The sequence below is a fragment of the Spea bombifrons genome, chromosome 5 (genome assembly GCF_027358695.1).
Source record: "Spea bombifrons isolate aSpeBom1 chromosome 5, aSpeBom1.2.pri, whole genome shotgun sequence".
Lineage (NCBI taxonomy): Eukaryota > Metazoa > Chordata > Amphibia > Anura > Pelobatidae > Spea > Spea bombifrons.
The window spans coordinates 63,023,488-63,044,263 of record NC_071091.1 but is presented as its reverse complement, the minus strand read 5'-3'; the positions used below and the strand labels follow the sequence as shown (position 1 = coordinate 63,044,263).

Sequence of the window (20,776 nt, the reverse complement as noted above, 5' to 3'; positions counted from 1 at the left end):
GGACACAATTACAAGGTCTTTACTCTTTATATCATAGATGAGGGTGCTACATGGGACTTAACATACAATCAGAAAGTTAATGGCAGTGTTAGGTGCATTAGTAACATTTGGTACTAATGAGGCACCAAGGGATTGTAAACAGTTGATTTGAAAGAAGGAAGTCGTGTTAACCGTGAGATTAGTGTGTGAAATAACATGATTTGTTAGTTGTCCTCTTTTGATAGATAGAGCCATGAGTAATGCAGAGATCCTGTCAAAAACAAGGGTTGTTTTATGTTGAGCTTATTATAGCAATGAGTTGTTCAATTGAACAGTAAAACTTTGCATTTTACAGGTGCAGCCTCAACACAGAAGAATGCATATTAAAGTACTTTGAGAGTACTTTAATATGCATTCTTTAAAATGTAAAACAAAAAATGAATTCCTTAAGTGGAAGCTGCATCCCCTTGCCTTCTCCTAGAGCCAACATTTGAACTAATGATTGGCTTCTTGAATTTTGACTAGACCCCTAAGCAACACTCTCTGGCACTGGTGATCGGTATCATATGTGTCATATTCGGCCAAACACATCTCTTGCATGGCAAGTAGTTGGGAGGTGAGGAAAGCATTTGAAGAGGGGGGTCACATAGATTGAAAGAAAAGACTCAGCAGTCATTTGTAATAAAGTGCATATTATTGCTGAAATGTCCCTTGCAGAAAGATAACAGGTGAAAAAGAATTATTTAATTCCATGAAAATCTTAGATGTGCAGTTAATAAGGATAAAGGGGCATTTTTAAGGGTTTAAAAAATCCTTTCATAAATCCAGGCATGAAAAACCTGTTTCATTATCCTTCTGGGAGTCTTTTTGTGAATTTGGTCTTTTAATCTGATCAGAGAAAGTTTAAAAAAAGGAAGCTACATCCTTTACATGCCATTGATGGGAAAGCCACTCATACCAGCATAGGAAATGGATTAGTCTCTTTACTAGTCCTCAAAAAAACATTATATAGAATGACAGAAAGCTAATGAAATATTGAAAAAGACAGTTTCTTAAATAATAAAGACCAAGTCTCTTCCATATATATAACTAAAATGTACAGTACGAATTTAAGACACTGATTTAATACCAAAACCCAACATATCCTTGGTAGACTCAGGACAAAGGTTGTCATCAAACCAAAGTTATTTTTAAACCGTGCTAGTTTTCCAGTATACGTTTGTGTAATGTGGCATTCTATTCTATTATTTTTTACACCTATACTCAAACTCTTGATTACTCATATATGCTATCAGTCCCAATTATCGTAATGCCCTAACGGAGGAGATGCCAAATTCTGTATAAACTGACAGCCCCACACCGCCCAAGTAAGGGTGATATATACCGTATTTCCCCATGTATAAGACGCATGGGGTCTACTGTTGCTTACCTTCATCCGCCGCAGCTGCATAGGAACACGGTGGAGTCACGTGAATGCACATCGCATCCACATGACTCAGTTCCTGTTCCTGTGCAGCCGCGTCGAGCAAGGCAGAGGGGAAACAGTGGCCCCCACGGAAGTCCCCGAGCGGCAGCAGAAGATCAGCAGTTCAGGTAAGGTTGGGGAGTACATTGTATGTATGTATGTATGTATGTATGCATGCATGCATGCATGTATGTATGTATGTTAGCATGGATCCGTGTGTAGGGGGCACAGGGAGGCTGAAAGTGATGTGCATGTACTGGCTGTCTGAGCATGATAGGAGTGCGATTGCTAACAGTTGCTAGCAGCCAACATCAATCACACTCATATCATGCCCAGGCAGCCAGTACAATAACTATGTCATTTTTTTTATTATTATTTTGGCCCTCAAAAATGGGGGTGCGTCTTATACAAGGGAGCGTCCTATACTTGGGGATATACGGTAACTCTTGGGTTTTTTGCAATTCCTCTGAGCATTGAACAGTCTGACCTTGGGGAGAAGTTGCTGGGATGCCCACTCCTGGGAAGATTGGCAATTGTCTTAAATGTTTTCCACTTTTGAATAATCATTCTCACTGTTCTCACTGAGTTATGGACTTTAAATTGTTTGCTCCAGACCAGCAAACCGCTAAAACTTCGGCTTTTATAGAAGTGGTCCCACTTACTGATGATCAATTAATAAGGGCATTTGATTAGCAGGACCTGGCTGCTTCTTAGCATCCTAATCCCTATGGAAGCAAAAGCAGTTTTTCACACATGGCTTCTGCATTTTGACTTTATTTTTATTGAAAAAAAACAGTGTAATATGTCTTGTGTTGTTGTTCATCTAAGGGTTGTATTTACCAATATTTTAGACCTGCTAAGGAACAGATGATTGTTACTGTGTCCTGATATGTAAAACCTTAGAAAAGGGTGTACTCTCTTTTTGACTGTATATTAGTTGTACTTGCCATTTCAACATCCTAACAAATATGCATACACAAAAATGAACATCGCAGACTTTCTTTGTTCTCCAAGCCTTGACGTATACCTTAATACAGGATGTGTTAAGTGTCAGAGATTGAGGTAAACATTTCCTTGTCAGCTGGTCTGGGCAGGAACACAAAGACAATAAGGAAGTGGAAAATCAAGTTTGCGGCAATGCTGTAAGAGAGTCTCATAAAAGTAGCCATATCAGACTACAACACATGGACAAGTTAGCAAGGTATGGATTATTTATTAAGCAACAAACACTTAATTGCTCTTGGTAAATGCCTAGCACATAGTAGATAATTAGGGCACCTCCAGCTGTTTTTTGGAGTTCAAAGAATGAAAGAGGATGCAGAAACCTGATTGAATTTATTGAAAACTTACTCCCCACTAGAACTCGGAGAGTAGATTTGGGCTTCAGGCCAACACCTGACTCAATCAAGCAATGCAGGGAGAAGCCAGAGCCAAGCCAACTATGCACGTATTCTCTTTCTGTGTTTGTGTCCTGATACTTTTATTCCTACCTGTTAAGCTATTTTTCTCATTTTTGAAGTTCTTGCTCACTTTTTGGTAGCAGCTGATGGTTCTCTACAAGCATATTACAGTGGTTAACAGTCTAGTTCCACCTTTTGCCACAGCTCTCAGCTAGGATGAGGTAAAATAATCCCTTACATTTGCACTGATTGGCAGAGAAAAAGTGGCTTTATAATAAACTCAGTTATGACACTGTGAAAATGCTAATTCTTATTTAAACTTTAACATTTAAACTGTTAATACTAATATTGTTCAATTATAAAGGAAATCATCTCCAGTATTTGCTAATGTGCAACACTGTGACATACCTGTTTGTCTCTTATGTGCTCTTTAATACGTTATAAAAGCTTGTTCTAGATTTCTGCAAATGATGAATGCTTATTATACTCACTTGCTTATGTATTATTACAGAGGAAAATATATTTCTCCTATTCTAATTCCCAGCTTGGTCCGTGGGCATTTGTAGTGATGTTCATACAGTTGAGCAGTATACTAGTACAATTCTACTTGCAGGGTATACAAAGTTACCTTTACAATGCATCCTTTGGTGACAACATAATATCTGACACTTTCATCCTAAAAAACCTTTTTCTTAATAACATTAATATCCCCTTGACGACAATGGACGGGCCAGTCACACAAAAACACTGACAAAAACAGTCAGTTAATGACAATTGACGTACCAGGACCGTCATGACGTTAAACGGGTGTATAAAGCGATCTACGTTCACTTTCTTCAGCCAAATGGTGAGATTGGCATCAGGGGCTATGTCTGGCCCCCCCTCGGGGTGTCAACGCTTGCCATACACTGTATGGCGGCGGATGCCCCCTTCTTTGGTGTCGCTGAAATGCCTCGGTAGCGAGGCATTCAGCAACACCGAACACCCACCCCAGGAAAAAATGAAAAGTTTTCAAAGTTTTCAAGAGGGTCTCTGCAGACCTTCCTGAGAACCCAGGCTCCCCTTGCAGGTTAAATTCAGGTACAACCATGGAACCCAGATTTCTAATCACAATTTAATAAATTTAAAAAATAATATGAAGAAAAAAATTTTTTTTTTAAATGGCAACATGTAAAAATAATTCTCCACTGATGTCACCATCAGGGGAACCTTCCAGTTCCAATTTAAAAAAAAAAAAAATATATATATATATATATATATATATATATATGTATTTTTATGAGCAAGTCCTAAAATTAGCCCTATACCTTCTAACAATTCTAGCATTGAAAGCGTTAAAATACTGGCATGTTAAATGCCCATGAGGTGTCTACTTTTAACAAATGAATGATCTGATGGGGTAAATTGAATTGGCCAGGTTAAGCAATGTCCGAATTAACACAAGGAGCCAGATGACCACATGTAAAATTTCCAATCTGAAAAATGCACATGTCCCAAATAACCCAACAAATCCATGCATGGGGGGTCTCACTGTACTCTGCAATACTGCAAACTTTGACAAAGGCTGGTGGTAAAATGTGCGCAAGGAAAGAGTTAAAATTCCAGCATTTGAAATACCGTGGAGTGTCTATTTTAAAACAAGATATGGTTTTATTGGGCACATTGAATTGGCCAGACCCAAATAGGGCACGGGCACAGGGTCACCAAAGGTCAAAGTTCAATATTAAAAAATGCGCATGCCCCAAATGCGCATGCCCCAAATGTGGCCCTTTTGCCCCCAAACAGCCAGGCAAACCCATGAGTGGTGTCACTGTACTCGGGAGATGTTACTGAACACATATTGGGGTGTTGTGTGACAGTGACATATACCAAGACCTGTAAATTCATACCTGAAGTAAAATTTGTGTGAACAAAAAAAACGCAAAAAAAAAAGACCAAGTTTGACTGGTGGTAGAATTAGCGCATGGAAAAAGAATACTAGCATTTGAAATACCCTGGGTTGTCTAGTCTTCAAAAATATATGGTTTGATGGGGTAAATTGCATTGGCCGGGTTCAAAGATTTTCCAAATAGCACATAGGGGCAGAATTACCAGATTTGAAAAAATGGTTTTGAAATAGAAAAATGCAACTTGTACTTATTGCCCCATAATGTGCAGAAAAAAAAGCAAAAAAAAAACATAAAAACGGGTATTTCTAAACTCAGGACAAATAGTAGAATCTATTTAGCAGGTTTTTTCATTAGTTTTTATAGATGAGTAAAAGATTTTTCAAGTAAAAGTCAGAAAAAGTATTTTTACAATTTTTTATACTCTTTTATAGTAAATGATATGATGCAATCAAAAGAAAGCCTTTCTTGTCCTGAAGAAAACAGTATAATGTGTGTGGGTTCAGCAAATGGGAAAGAAGAAAATTACAGCTAAACAAGAGCACCGAAGAAATGTTAAAACAGACATTGTCACGAAGGGTACATGAAGGGATGTAATAAGGTTTTATCATTCCAGGGAGCTTCCTAGTTTTGTGATTGAGCACATGTGGATCCTTTATCTCCAGCAACACTGGGCCAGGGACTTAAATGAGTGTTGTCCTGTTCCAAGTTACAGTCTCACCCACCCTCCCAACATTCTGCCCCCGCCAACCCCGAAAAGCACCTTTATTATTCATCAGTAAGAGAATGACAGGGAAGACTTTAGTATTACAGGACCATCAATGTGGCTGGTGTTGAAACTAATCCTGGATGGGCTCGTCTAGCATATGCCTGATGTGCCATTTTTTGAGGGATAAAAATGTAGGGTCTTAAGTCAATCCAGCATTTGTGGAATCTATTGTGACTTGTATTCTTTCTGTCATTCCTTTCTTATGCTCTTCCTTCTATGATGGAGGATGGAGCTTGGGTGCTATAGGCTCTGTGCTCTTGATAAGATAGAGGAGAAAGAGGACATGCCCCTTTAAACACAAGTTTTATACCCCTTTACATTATTAGTTAGGGTATAGGTTCTATCATATATTCTCATTATTTATTGTTTCATATGGCATCATTATATTCCACAGCTCTGTACAATGTGTGAACAAGAAATAAAAAGTAATATATAGCATAACAATCTGATTTACAGGTGCGCAGGGCCCTGCTCAAATGGGTTTACAATCTAGAGGATTTAAATATGGACAGAATTTTAATATTCCTTTTCCTACTGCACCATTTATGCAACAACTAGCATTCCAAAGACGACCTTCTAACAATTATTTCACATGATCAGAAACATATATACATAGCTTGGAACTCTCCAGGTTTGACCCGGAAAAAGAAAACATTGATTTTTTGCAATGTCCCTTTAACTTTGCATACTTTAATATGCACTCTCCTTTTGTGAGGCTCCAAGTAAAATGTCTATTTAAGTCTCTTTCACAGGGAGATTTTTTTAAAGGAAATGCACAACACTGGTTGCCCAACAGGCTTACTTTTTGTTCTTGTAATTTCCACCTCTATGTTGACAAAATAAGATTGTGTTACTCTGTATTCATCTTGAAGTGTCTCATTATAAAAGCATTAAATTCTAATTTTCAAATAACGGTCATTTACTTCCAATGAATAAAAAAAAAATGAAGAAAACTGATTGTCTAGCTACACATACACAAACACACACTGCAGATGCCTTTAATAGTTTCTCGTGGCTTAATTTACACTGTTTATTTTGGCATTCTCACTTAGGGTATTTAAAAAGATTAGACCTTCTCAGAATAGATGGCCTTTTAGAAAACTACCAAGGCACATACTGGCATTACATTTTAATTGCTTATTTCAAACTCTATTTGGGGGTTTAATAAGATTACTCATTAAAGGGGAGTTCTCTTATTCTAGATTATCCCTATCAGTAATTACTACACACACACATATATATATATATATATATATATATATATATACATATTAAAGTTTTTCCTTTTTTACCCCGTGTAGCTTGATTACATCACAGCAGCTGCAAAAACGTGAATAAAGAGACTTGTAAAGGCAAACACACATATACAGATATTAATAATTGCGCCTCACATGATTCCACCATCAATGAGTAAATGACACCATATGAAAATTCACGACATCAACATGTATAATTTTCCACTATTCTCTCAACTCTTCTGTCTTTTGAAATTATTTGTCCCTGAAAATGTCTCCCAGATATCAATTAAGCAATATTTATAAAGTCATTTTCAAATGAATGAATGTTTGAGCTGTGCTAAAGGGTATTTAGAGGAGCATATAATATTTGAAAAAATGTCAGATACTATCATTTATAGAACATACTTTAAATAATAAATAATTCATGCTAAATCTGAGAAAGGACAAATTAAAGTCCCTGGCCCTAGGCTGCCCCCTCCATGCCCCAATCCTTCCTAGGAGAGAAGTAAAATACAGAGCGTGTGCTGGCAGTCCCTCCCCTAGTCTTCCCTAGTGGCCCATTATGCCCTACAGGGAACAAAGCTAGCCACTTCATGGCTCAAAGCTCATGGACTCTATACTCAACAGCCAGCTCCAAAAATGAATTGCGCAAGATTTCCAGGTAGACTTCAATGGGAGATGAACATGACAATGGATGGGAGTAATTGACTTGAGTTTTCTTTAAATAAGTTGAAGAATGCATTTAAAAGTGCTGATAAAGTAATCATCGTAGCAAGTATTGGATTAGTCCCATGAAAATGACAATTCCATCTTTAGGAACACTTTTATTTTAGGAACTACGGTTAGAAAAGTACCTAGGGGGCTGGGCTGGGCTGGGCACCATGTTTTTAATTAGACTTTGCAACCTATTGATTGCTTCTTGTTAAACGGTAAAGCATTTAGAAGAAAAATAATGCACTTTATTTACACAATTTACCGTAATTTATAAGCAATTTTTTGCTGTTACTATACACATTATTGTGACCCTTACTGCTGTAGAACACTGTGATGCACTCATACCCAGCAAACACTCTAGGATTATAGAAGAAAGTGAGAGAAACATGGGATCTGTGTCTCCAAGAAAGGGACACCTGGTACAATCTAAGACTATACTCTTAACTGTTGCACTCAGGTGCCCACTGGCCTGAGGCACAGGGGGGCAATTGCTGCCTGGGGGCCAATTCTTGAAACACTCGCGGCGGCAGGGTCACATTCAACACAATGTTACATGGCTCTGAGGTAATACAGCTACTGCTCACACTGTGTAAATAAACACTCATGTCAGGTAAGGGCGTGAAAGGTGTTGCGGAGCGTTACACGAATTATTCCGCAGAGTGTGTAAGTTTGTGTGTGTGTTACTGTGTATGTGTAGTATATGTAAGCATGTAAGTGGATGTGTGTGTATGGAAGTGTGTGTTCTAGTGCGTATATATATATATATATATATATATATATATATATATATATATACACACACACACATATCTCGGATATATATATGTTTACATAGGACTACTCATTAACCCTTCCCTGTAACCCGCCATACAGTAACCGCTCTCCACGTACCCCATAGCAACTACTTATTCTCTGCCCCTCCCCAACGCGCTCACGTCAGCACGGCGTGACGACACCAATGCGGAAGCGGCTGTTGTCAGAGTGCGAAAACCCCTGTGTTCGTGCCATCAGCGGCCGGTTGTGGCCCAGCTGCAGAGTCCATCCGATTGTACCGGGCGCTGCCGCTGCTACCAGATGGGCTCCACGGGTCGTAAGGACAGCGGGCGGGAATAGCTTGACCTGCCGTTGACAGGTGATGACAGCAGGGTGCACCTCACACTGCCCGATCTCTCTATATATAATGCTAATTATGTGTCTTTGGCATACCTACCGCCAAGCAGAGTGACGTGGATCTTGTGTTCATATTTTACATTCTCCTCGTTTTATTAGTTGTCACGTGTGTTTTTAGGGACCTCCAATGAAGCGAGTATTCTGGAATCACAAGTCCATTTAAATGCTAATCTACTGACTAAATCAGCTGTGCCCAATGGTATCCTTGGAGACCGCATCCTTTTACTATTAAAAGATATAGCTACTATTCATTGATTTATTTTAACAGGTGCTATTCACCAACCAAAATAAACTACAGATGCTACAGTGTATTATTTATCCCAGGAGGTTCTCCGCTACTCTGTTATTATTTACTTTATATAGCGCCATCAGATTCCATATCGCTGTACAAAGCGCTGGGCGTGAGACATATGATTTACCTGTAAAAAGAGCTGCTTTGGCCCTACGCAATGCATTGAATAAATGGGCTAAGTCAATAAACCCCTACGGTTTTGAATGCAGCCATCTGTTTATAAATATAATTTCCTCGATGCATATTTCACTCTTTTCTGAAGGGGTTATATTGTATTTTTTAAAACAGTTTATTTTATTTTCAGTGTTTCAGAAGGAAAAGAAACAGACGATTCAGACAAACCTGATAGCAACCAGGTCAAAGCCATGGATCTAAAATTTAACAGCTCGAGGAAGTACATTTCCATCAGTATACCCTCGAAATCCGAATCCATGTCGCCACATATCAAGTCTGTAGAGGACATTCGGGTGCTTGGGATCAACCTCAGCCAGTTCCAGAAACCTGTGCAATTCTTTATATGTGTTACTGGTGTTTTTGTCTTCTATTTAATATATGGATATTTACAGGTAATATTTGATTCCTATGATAATGTACTGCGTGTGTATATAATATATTGCTTGGTCATGTATCACTGCAGCAGACTGTCGTTTGCCTAATCGGTTGCCCCATTGGCTTCTGGTAGGAATAGGTACCCTATAAAAAAAATGTACAGGTGCTTTTAAAATATATGTTTAAGGTTAAACCTGTGGGCACGTTGAGGGCATGACATATGTTAAACCATTTGGCTTTCTTTTAATTTTTAATATTTGCCAATATAAAATAAAGGAGCAAAGACCACGGAAAAAATGTGCTGTTCCATTTAGCCCAAAACTTTATTAAAATAATGTGCTAAGCAAATAACCCTTAGGTCTGTACGTTTATTCATTCTTCTGGAACGGTTTAAGAAGCTTGTTTCAGTTACCATAGCAACAAGCTATAAGGGCCTGCTTTTGTGTCACATGACAAGTGTTCACATTAAACATGAATGAGTCAAATTTCTACACAATTAAAGAACGATTTTGGGAACGTTTGTTCAACAGCACAATTAGTGAAATTTCCGGGGCTACATTAATTACAAAAGTGTTACTTTCATGGGAGTAGGAAAAACTTCAGCTTTGAAGGTCCCTATAGGGACAGCGCATGTCGGGCGACAGCTTGTATATGACTGGTTCCAATATTTCTTTGAACTGTAAAGTGCAATATATGTAATATTCGTGTTCTCCTAAACCAAGTTAATTATTTAATTCGATATATTGAAATAAAATTGGAACAATTGTCAGTGCTGAAGTCATTCCTTTTTACCTGTACTGGCACTTGTAAAACTTTATGGTGTTCGGTGATGTTCTGATCGTTCTGTGCCATCCGGAATGGTTTGTAGTAAATCATATATGAGTAAGGCTGACATCAGATACAGTATCATAAATTATTTTGCAAAACAAATCAGGCTGTGTACAGATCAAAGCAAGCTATGTTTCATTTCAGTATGTACTATATACACACACATATATATATATGTGTGTGTGTGTATATATATATATATATATATATATATATAATAAATGGCTGCGTTGATCTCCGGTTAAGGCCATCCACTTCAGTATATAAATGTATACAACTGCCCCAGATACCATTATATATTCCTAATGGAGAGAAACATGACATTTGGTGAATGAAATTAGCATTTAAAGCCTTTGATTGCCAATAATACGCCTGAAAATAGTATTTCTAAGAAGTCTAACAAGCTCTTTGGAAATGTGCGTCTCTTGTAGGAACTTATATTTTCTGTGGAGGGGTTTAAACCTTTCGGCTGGTACTTGACTTTAGTGCAATTTGGATTTTATTCCATGTTTGGACTGGTAGAACTACAGCTAACGCAGGATAAAAGACGAAGGTATGTTAAGATATATATACCTCAATACAGAAAATACAATCTTAATTGAATTGTGCCATACTGGGTTTTTCTAAAGGTTATTCGACAGGAACAGACTTATTTATTGAAATAAAATAAATGTTTTCCTTTTTTTTTTCGTATATAGAATGTGCTTTAGCTTTTCATTTTTAGGAATGATGGCAGGTAAACAGTTTATTTTATAAAATCCATTTATAGTATGGGCATGATAGGTCAATTTATTATTGACAAACCTTAGAAAACGACAGCTGTGGTATTACAAGAATAGAACTTCTTGTGAATTATATCATCAAAAAAGTATATTCTGTAACACAGAATATGCAAATTGTTTTGTCGTGGATTAGCTGATTCACCCTGACTTTACAGCTCAAACTTGACAGTCAGGTTTTCCCACTGGTAGTTGTGAATAATAATAAAAAAAATAAAAAAAAGTAATTCTGGTGCAGAGTTTGAAAAGTGATCTTATCACTATAGCAACCAATGGAATTTTCAAAGCAGCACTTCATAATAGTAGTCGACTGTTTGTCCCCACTTTGTCTCTTTGTGAGTGACAGGAGGGATGACATTTTAAATTAACTAGAGCAAAGCACTTGGGTATGGTTCATGAAGCTCTGTAGTATGTATTGTATGTATTTGGATACTTGTGTGCTCTCTTAATTATGTAATGTTTGTATTTTTTCAGAATACCTGCAAAAACCTACATGATCATTGCTTTTCTCACAGTGGCCACAATGGGTCTATCGAACACCTCATTGGGATATCTCAATTATCCTACTCAGGTTATTTTCAAGTGCTGTAAACTGATCCCTGTCATGATTGGAGGCGTCTTTATTCAAGGTATGCTTCCAGATTTAAACCAAAAAAATCACAGGTGGACTCTGGGTAAACTCCATAGGAATAAGGTTCACAGTATTTCTATGAAAAATGGCACTTGGTTTCATAAGCTAATTAGCTTTTTTTCTAGGCTCTTTTATTTACTCTCAATGTGGTTCCGCTTAGACAAAATGTTAATTGCACTCTCTAGCACGTTAAGCAAATAAACCCTAGCATTTTGTTCTTTCTTATGAAGATTTAATAAAATAAAAAACTTTCAAGAAGTGTTTTAATAGCCTTTAAATGCCTTCTTTTATGTCATGACCATTAGGTGTAGTGGGAGCAAATGTTGAATGAGACAAAATATGATTTAATGATTAGGCATTCAACAGTATTAGTAATGTTTCTGATGCTGCATGTAGTTAAAGGGTTAAATTAAGCAGAGCAGATGGGGGGGCTTTTTTAGAAGCTACGCATACTTTTATACTAAATTTAATTTTAGACCATATATATATATAGAAGCTTAACGCCTTTCTCAAATTCATTGACCAGGAGGTTTTTTTTTTTAGTGTAGCCGTTTCATGATATATGTCAATTTTTAGGGACATTCTTCTATGAAAATTAGCCAGTGAATTGTACAATAGGAACTAGCTCATCCCCACTCCACTACCAACCCTTTACTGTCATTCTGAAACGGTCTTCTAATAGACCTCTTTCATAGATGCCTACACGGAAAAGAACATTGTACCTTGAAAATCTGCACTAATCGTTGAATATTTGAAGGTGCTGAGTTCAGCGCTTTTATAATGTTTCTGTGTTGTTTTTACCCAATTAAATATCCAGAGGAAAGATAAAATAGCGGGTCTGCGGACATCGTTGTGCTTCTGATGCCAGAGAGCACAATTCATGTTTAAGTGGAACAGCTCCTTTAAATTGGGCTTTTACATTCATGTAGCCATAGAGGATGTTCAGGGCAGTCATGCTAGAGGAAAATGGTGTGATCATTAATCTGTACCGACAGAACTAACACTGCTGGCTAAGGGGAGTTCATGCAGCATATGTTAGTAGAGCATCTATGACAGGTTGATGATTTGATGGACAATCTGCCAGTCCTCAGGGAGCGACAACACAGCATAAATTAATAAAAATGTAATGCGTGGTTATTAAAACAAACACTTCTTTATTGTGATGAATCATTATCGTTTTGTCATTAAGATGATTTGAAAATATGTGTATTCTATAGATGATTGCCAGAGTCAGACTAAAGCTGCTCGGGGTACTTTACTAAGGACACTAAATTCTCATGGCATCATTTTCAGTTTTGTGGCACGGGGCTGGCTTGCTGTGCTTTAAGCAACTAGCTTTTGGCATGCTGCTGTTTGGCAGGTAACAGACATGCAAACAAGGTTGAAGCCTTCACATGGCTTGTTTTCCTGAGCGAGAACGTCTCCCGATGCAGAAAAATATACGCTTCTTTTGTATGTCAGTTAAGCCAACAAAAATCTCTTTTCTTACGACCCTCCTGCCCTCAAGATAAGTCTATTGACAAAAAATTACTACAAAATTCCATATATTAAAGATATAGCAAAGAGAAACGTTCATACATCGCACTTCTGAGCTGCCTCTCAGATTTGCTATGCTCTGGGTATGTATATATTTAACTGATGTGTGTATTTGGGAACTGCCGTACGTATTTTCACCAAAAATTACTATTTCTGGCTCTTTATACAGGTAAACGGTATAATGCCGCGGATGTGTCTGCAGCTGTCTGTATGAGCTTTGGTCTTATATGGTTTACACTGGCCGATAGCACAGTTGCTCCAAACTTCAATGTCACTGGTAAGGCCATTGCAATAAATTGATAGAATGTACATTGCGATAGCGAGAGTATATTTTGTGTAGGCTCTGTGTATTTTGCTTATGCTGAACAAGGAATTGGTGGATAATAGTGTGTGTATGTATACAAAACATATGTGTATGTGTATATATATGTGTGTGTGTGTGTATGTATGTATGTGTGTGTATATATATATATATATATATATATATATGTGTGTGTGTGTGTAATTACATACACAAGTAATGTGTGTGTGGGGGGGGGGTATAAAGCCCATTCCTTTGTTCCTAGCTCTTTTGACACAAGAGTTCGATTTGCAAACCCTGTAGTTATTGGGCTTATGTTGTATGAGTTGAAGAAACTGGCTAGAGTAGGACTCGGTGCTGTCCGAAAAAAAACAAAGTTCTAAATAGACATGAATTCAGTCTATAAAAAAGATTGAGTTATGAGGATTTTGATTATTATTTTTTTTAAAACCATACAGCATATTGGCCTACGAGTTCCTGCCCCATAAGTGTATGTATTTTTCACACCAACCCCTTTTTTTAATTAACCATACTCTATAATAGTATTTAATTAGGAAGATGCATGAAATATGTTGTTCATAATATATATCCCTATTGTAATGTATACATATACTATCATTTCGGTAACATTGTCAGCCTCCCTCCTTGTTTCACGCTCAGGGTTCTCTTGTTTAACATCGGCCCCGGAAACCCTAGATCCTTAAATCTGCATCTCCGTGTCTAAATGTGGGACAAAGGAGACAATAACTAGACGAAAAAAGCTTCAGGAGTTCTGTAGTTTATTATCCCATATTATTCTTTGTAAAGGCAGTGTATTGGGTACCATATGTTAAATGAATATTGACACTAGCATATGCATGGCTAAATGCGTAAACCAGCAAACGTCTTGAAGGCATTGTGACTCTCAGAAAACATACTACTTTCTCTGTTTTATATTAACTTTCAAATGAAAAATTCTTAAGGATTCAGTAGCCTTAGGGTAGCAGTTTGGATGCTAGTTACTAAATGCCAAATTGACTTCACTTGACTTTTACTCATAAATTTCTCGGAAACATTGATACATAAACTAGTCTGATTTTAGCTGAAGCTCTGCTTACATAATTTAATCAGATTCCTTTGAACATTGTGAGGGACAAATCTATTCAGATGACATGTTTGCCTAAAGGAAGCAAAACTATTCAGCAAGTATAAACAAAAGCACACTCCCGTATTCTGTCTCCTGCAAATATTCTTATCATAAACTCCCGGAGTTTAAGGCTTGTATTCGCATCTCTTTCTGATTGTGTGGTTGACTTCAAGAATTGGACCATGAAAATTAAAAGGTATGAAAAGCTGAATAGAAAATGAGATCACGATTAATAATATTGTAGAGATTTGTTGCCACCGAAGACTCATCACACACCTGAACAAAATCCTGCCGTTACCGTCGAGGAATGGATTTAAAAGTAACTATAATGCCTTGGTCAGATTAGATGGGCATTTGCAAAGTTGGTTCTTCTATAGATGAGCGGTATTTTTTAAAACAATAAAAGTACAGTTGGCAGGAGCTGGTGATTTTGGAAAGCAAATACACTGGGCAGCTGACTTTCTCTCCAAAAATAGTCTGAACTGGACATAACCGTCTGCTGGAAAACTCCACGCTTAATTGCTTCATTAATGACATTTGATTGTCCCCCTCATTTCAGGTGTGATCCTAATATCATTGGCTTTGTGTGCTGATGCTGTCATAGGGAATGTTCAAGAAAAGGCTATGAAGTTGCACAATGGATCAAACTCCGAAATGGTAATGATTTCACCTGCTTTTCCTTCACAGTTTAAAAATTATATAGATAGATATATAATATGTACTTTTTGGGGGGATTAGACTGTTATTTTAATTGACCAGACATAGCTTTAGATCGGACCCCAATAGTGCAAGTTCCTGAAACAAATGGCATGGAAGTCCCTTATGCAGCAGAATGTGTGCCTAAATAGGTACTCATGGGAGTAAAATAAAATAATGAACTCATGGAGCTCATTCTTACTAAAAGTCAGTGTAAACTTTTTGTTTTAATGTTCCAGGTTCTGTATTCCTATTCAATAGGATTTGTTTACATTTTATTCGGCTTGGCAGCTACCAGCGGTCTAAGTCCAGCCATGGCATTCTGTTCAAAGGTATGTACAAAAATATGATATATTATTAAGAACTTAGAATAAAGGACATCGGCTTTGGGAAAATAAAAAATGGGGCAGGATATTGGTAAATTGTATTTTCATAATATAGCATGGGTATCTTCTGTATTTTTTAACCCCTTAAGGACAATAGGGGTTTTTACTCGTAGTATATTGTGGGACAATGGCTATTTTAACATTTTTCGGTGTTGCTGTTTAGCTGTGATTTTCTTCTTTCTCATTTCGTGCTCCCACACATATTATATATTGTTTTTTTCAGGACAAACAGGGCTTTCTTTAGATACCATTAATTTTATCATATCATCTAATTTACTATAAAAAAAAATGATAAAATATGGGGATTTTTTGTTAAAAAATTACTTTTTCTCACTTTTTAAACAAAAAACTTTTACTCATCTGCAAAAACGAATGAAAAAACCTGCTAAATAGATTCTACTATTTGTCCTGAGTTTAGAAATACCCAATGTTTTTATGTTTTTTTGCTTTTTTCTGCACGTTATGGGGCAATAAGTACAGGTAGCGTTTTGCTATTTCAAAACCTTTTTTTCCAAATCTGGTAATTCTTCCCCCTATGTGCCATTTCGGGTATCTTTGAAGCCGGCCAATGCAATTTACCCCATCAAGTCATATATTTTTAAAAACTAGACACCCCAAGGTATTTCACATGCTGGTAATTTAACCCTTTCCATGCACTAATTTTACCACCAGCCTTTGTGAAACTTTATGGTAGTACATTTTTTTGTATTTTTTTCACACACGTTGTACTTCAGGTATAAATTTATCGCTCCTGGTATATGTCCGTGTCACACAACACCCCAATATGTGTTCAGTAACATCTCCTGAGCGCAGTGATACCCCACATGCATGGGTTTGTTGGGTTATTTGGGAGGTAAAAGGCCGCCTTTGTGAGGTGTGTATTTTTTGGCCATTTAGACATCTGATCCTACTGCCCCCATGTCCCATATTTGGGACACCTTTGAACCCGGCCAATTCAATTTATCCCATCCACTCATGCATTTTTTAATACGAGACACCCTATGGGCATTTGTAATGCCAATATTTTAACTCTTTCCATGCTGGAATTTTTGTAAAGATAAAGAATTTTAGGACTTGCTTATTAATTTTTTTTTTTTTTTTTTTGGTGACAGTGGGGATTTTTATATGTTACCATATTATTTTTATTTTTTTTAAACATTTTTTGAATTTTTTTTTAAATTTTTTTTAAATTTTTTTTACTAATCACTCATTAGTGAGCTGGGCTCCATTGACCTTGCATGGTTGGATGCAGTACCTGCATTCAACCTGCAGGAGGAGCTCGAGAGTTCACAAGAGGGTCTGGATAGACCCTCTATGAACTCATATTTATTGTTCATGCCATCCTGTGAATGACGGCAACGTCATTTACAGGATGGCACTTGTGGTTGCTCTTCGGAGCAATCACAAGGTGATCGGGGTAGGGGGGTAGTGTTACTGACATGCCTCGATATCGAGGCATGTCAGTAACACCATTTATGCTTAGGAAGCGATTCGGATTCGATTCGCGGCCATTTTTCTTCCGGGGAGGGCTGCCGAGGGCTGCCCTCCCCGGATCCACGGTCAGCCTCACTTGTGAGGCTTCCGTGGATGCTGCAAAGCCGCCGATCGCGGCGAAAACGCCGCGATCGCGGCGATGCAGCTATTTAATGGCAGCCCGTACATGTACGGGCATTGTCGTTAACCCGTTGCACGGCAACCCCGTACATGTACGGGGATTGTCGTTAAGGGGTTAAGATACGTAATTTGCAAATGTTTAGTACAATACCAAGCGCAATGCAAACCCAGTGTGAATCTGCATTCTTAAAGGGCCAGTAGTATTTGTTTCAACCCTTAAGGAAAAATTAGGCAAAAAGTGAGTTTTATGTAACAAAATAATTATTTTAAGGGATTCAATTAAAAAATCCAGAATAACTAACTAAACGATGCTGACTTCTACCATATGTTTTCTCTGCCTGGTGGACAAAACCCGTTGGCAACAGTACCGATACTGGTAATGTCTATAGATTGTATGGTTCAACTTTAGGAAAAATCATGGGGGAATTTGAAAATTGGTCTACACCTTAGCAACCGATGGAATGACCCAGTCAGCAAGAACAGTTTCAAAAGTTATCCTTTAACTGACCACATTACAGCATGAACATTCTGTGTTTTAGCATCTATTTCAGACATACGGATATGCATTCCTCTTCTCCTTGACTGGATACTTTGGGATCTCTTTTGTACTTGCTTTGATTAAATTGTTTGGTGCCCTACTCGCTGTAACAGGTAAGAATGCATTTCAAATACCATATAATATGTGGGAAGCAAGGCAGAAAATGCTCTACTTGAAATAAGCCTTAGATATGCAGTTAGGTTCCCTCTGGTCACCAGAAATTGTCGGATAGTTTGGATATATTGGAGTAGCTTACTCATGCTGATATGTTGGCCTCTTACCATTTTGTTAGGAAATGTATGGGTTTAAACGTTGGTTGGCTAATGGTTTTAGTTACCAAGGTGTGGGTATTTTGTATACTTCAAGAACAACACCAGGTCATCCACAGATTAGTCAATTACAGGTCCACACTTGTTCACTCACGCTAATGAGGAGACTATTTAATAGCATCTGTGTTCATCTCTTAAATGGTAAAACATATCTAGAAATCTTATAAACTGTCTAATACGGTATGCTCTTTTCTAATTTTATATCATATTTATTTGCAGTAACAACTGGGAGAAAAGCAATGACAATTGTACTTTCCTTCTTGTTTTTTGCAAAGCCCTTCACCTTTCAGTAAGTAATAATTGTGTATGTTAAAATATCATAGTTGAAAGTTATTGCATTTTTTGTTAAAGAAAGCTTTTCCTCCTAACATTTCCTCCTAACATTTCCTCCTAACACTCTCAGCCAGCATCCTAGTCAAGCCATCTGAATGACCAACAACCTCTACAGATTATCCTGACTCGATTTACTTGTCCCTATCTTACTGTTTCACTTCCCCCTCAAACACTGACTAGACTGTAAGCTCACAAGAGCAGGACTTTCTTTGTTCCAGTTTGTTAATGTGTGTGATTTTAAATTATAATTACTGGTTCTACCAGCGCTATGGAATCTGCTGGCGCTATATAAATAAATGTAATGTATAATGCTGATTATAGTCCAAATTTACCACTCTTTCTCAGAATTGTCCTTATAAATACTGCCCAGCTTATTTTTTGAACCAGTTAACCTATAACCATCTTCTTTCTTTTTCAGGTATATCTGGTCTGGACTGTTAGTCGTACTAGGCATATTTTTAAATGTTTACAGCAAGAATATGGATACAATGAAAGTATCCCAACTTTACAGCCTTTTGAAGAAGAGAGGCACAGAAGGAAAAATAAGGACGTTCTCTCAGACTGTATAAATACCTTTTTTATTTTTCTAAGTTTTATTTTTATTTTATTACCACAATCATTAAATGATTATATTTTTCCAAAGGGAATATGGAGGAACTGAGGATAAGGTTAAGGCATATTGCCTGCTTGCTCCTGCCAAGGAGAGTTAGATAATATTACAGCACAGGAGCTGTTTCCACTATTTGGGTGAGGTGTCATATGACCTCCTTTAATGGCGTTCACTACCTGAGCAACCTCGCTGTCAGGAGCGCACATACAGGACCATGGCATTTTCTGATTGTTTTAATACTACAAAAGGACTCTTCATCAGTGTTTATTAAGACCAAATTGTCATTATGTTTAGAATATGTAACTGTGAGTTAAAATGTAAATCACATCTTTCTTTTTAGGTAAATCAGTCAGGTAATGGACATTCCAAAAAAAAAATCTGGTTTTGAGCATGGGTCTTTTTACAAATAATAAAAAACCTATTAATGATTTAAAGCTGCATGTTCATTTGTCAAGTGTGTGATCTGTTATTAGATTCTATTAAATGACTTCAGATTCATCACTGTTTTCTTTTTCATCTTGGATTTTCCCATTGCTATAAAGTATTTTCTACCAATAATAATTTTATGCCAGTGACCAAACTCAAAATATGTCTTATAATTTCTTATATTTAAAGGATCAATGATACAACAGTTTCAATAATGGAAAATTGTCATATAGGGGTTAAATGTCAGGTGTAATGTCACAAGATATCAAGCAGTTTTTTTATGTCATACTTTTAGTGTGTTATTTAAAATCTACAATAAAAGAAAATTTAAGCAATACTTTTCAAGTATAGCATTTAATTAAACATGATTAATTATAAATGTTTTTGTCATGATGTGGCATAATCCCGTATCGGCCATTGTTCCAATTAGATATAAATATTAAAATTGCTTTTATGCTGGCCTTGACGTTGAACCCGTGATTGTTGTATAGTCTTTTTAATTTTACCACAGTTATTGAACAATATGTGTACTTAAATTTATTAGCGGGCGGATATTATTTTTACATAGGTCATAAAGTCTACTTAGAGCTTTGCTCCTGTGGCAGGATTTTGTACATTAATAAAATAGCAGAATGGAGTATAAAATGAAATGTTTATTACCCTTTCCCGTTACATCAGTATAATCTCATTTAGTAGAACTGGTGACCTCTGTAATATCCTTTAACTTGTGTCATAAATAATACTGAATGTCTAAAGCTCATCTGAACTGCAAATAGCATTGTATATAAAGTATCTGTCTCTAGATATTGTCACAGCAGGACGTGATGGCAGCCCATCCATTACCTTGGGGTTCTCAAGCAGAAAAGACTTTGTCCTTGTTCCTCCTGAAGTTGAAGCTGTACGCACATATTTGGCATTACAAAGCGAATATCAGCCTTTGCAAAGATCACCTGAAAAAATTACGAAACCTGTGTATAGAATTCTTGATGTAGATTTGTATTGATTTTCTTTCCAAAGTACAAAGGGACAATGTTTTAGTTACAATGTTAGTCATGATTGCTAATATAGTTTTAGTATCAGGAATACAGTAGAAGTGAGGCTTAGGAAAGGAGGATGTGATGAGTGAGGGAAGAATGTGGAACATTTGAGAGAGGGGTTAATATTGTTGAATAACAATAAAG

The 20,776-nt window shown here is 37.0% G+C and overlaps 1 protein-coding gene across 2 annotated transcripts; it reads left to right on the top strand.

Moving 5' to 3' along the window:
- The first annotated feature begins 2,585 nt into the window (after positions 1-2,585).
- SLC35B3 (solute carrier family 35 member B3) lies at positions 2,586-19,607 on the top strand. 2 transcript variants are annotated; one of them, XM_053467148.1, is made up of 10 exons: positions 2,586-2,645; positions 9,218-9,479; positions 10,722-10,843; positions 11,544-11,698; positions 13,406-13,513; positions 15,223-15,320; positions 15,599-15,691; positions 17,899-18,010; positions 18,446-18,515; positions 18,978-19,607. In XM_053467148.1, exons 1-10 carry the CDS (start codon positions 2,629-2,631, stop codon positions 19,126-19,128), a joined length of 1,188 nt encoding a protein of 395 aa, XP_053323123.1. In that variant the 5' UTR covers positions 2,586-2,628; the 3' UTR covers positions 19,129-19,607. The 2 variants fall into 2 exon arrangements, with proteins under 2 accessions (XP_053323123.1, XP_053323124.1); XM_053467149.1 differs by lacking the exon at positions 2,586-2,645 and adding an exon at positions 8,412-8,583.
- Positions 19,608-20,776: the final 1,169 nt, after the last annotated feature.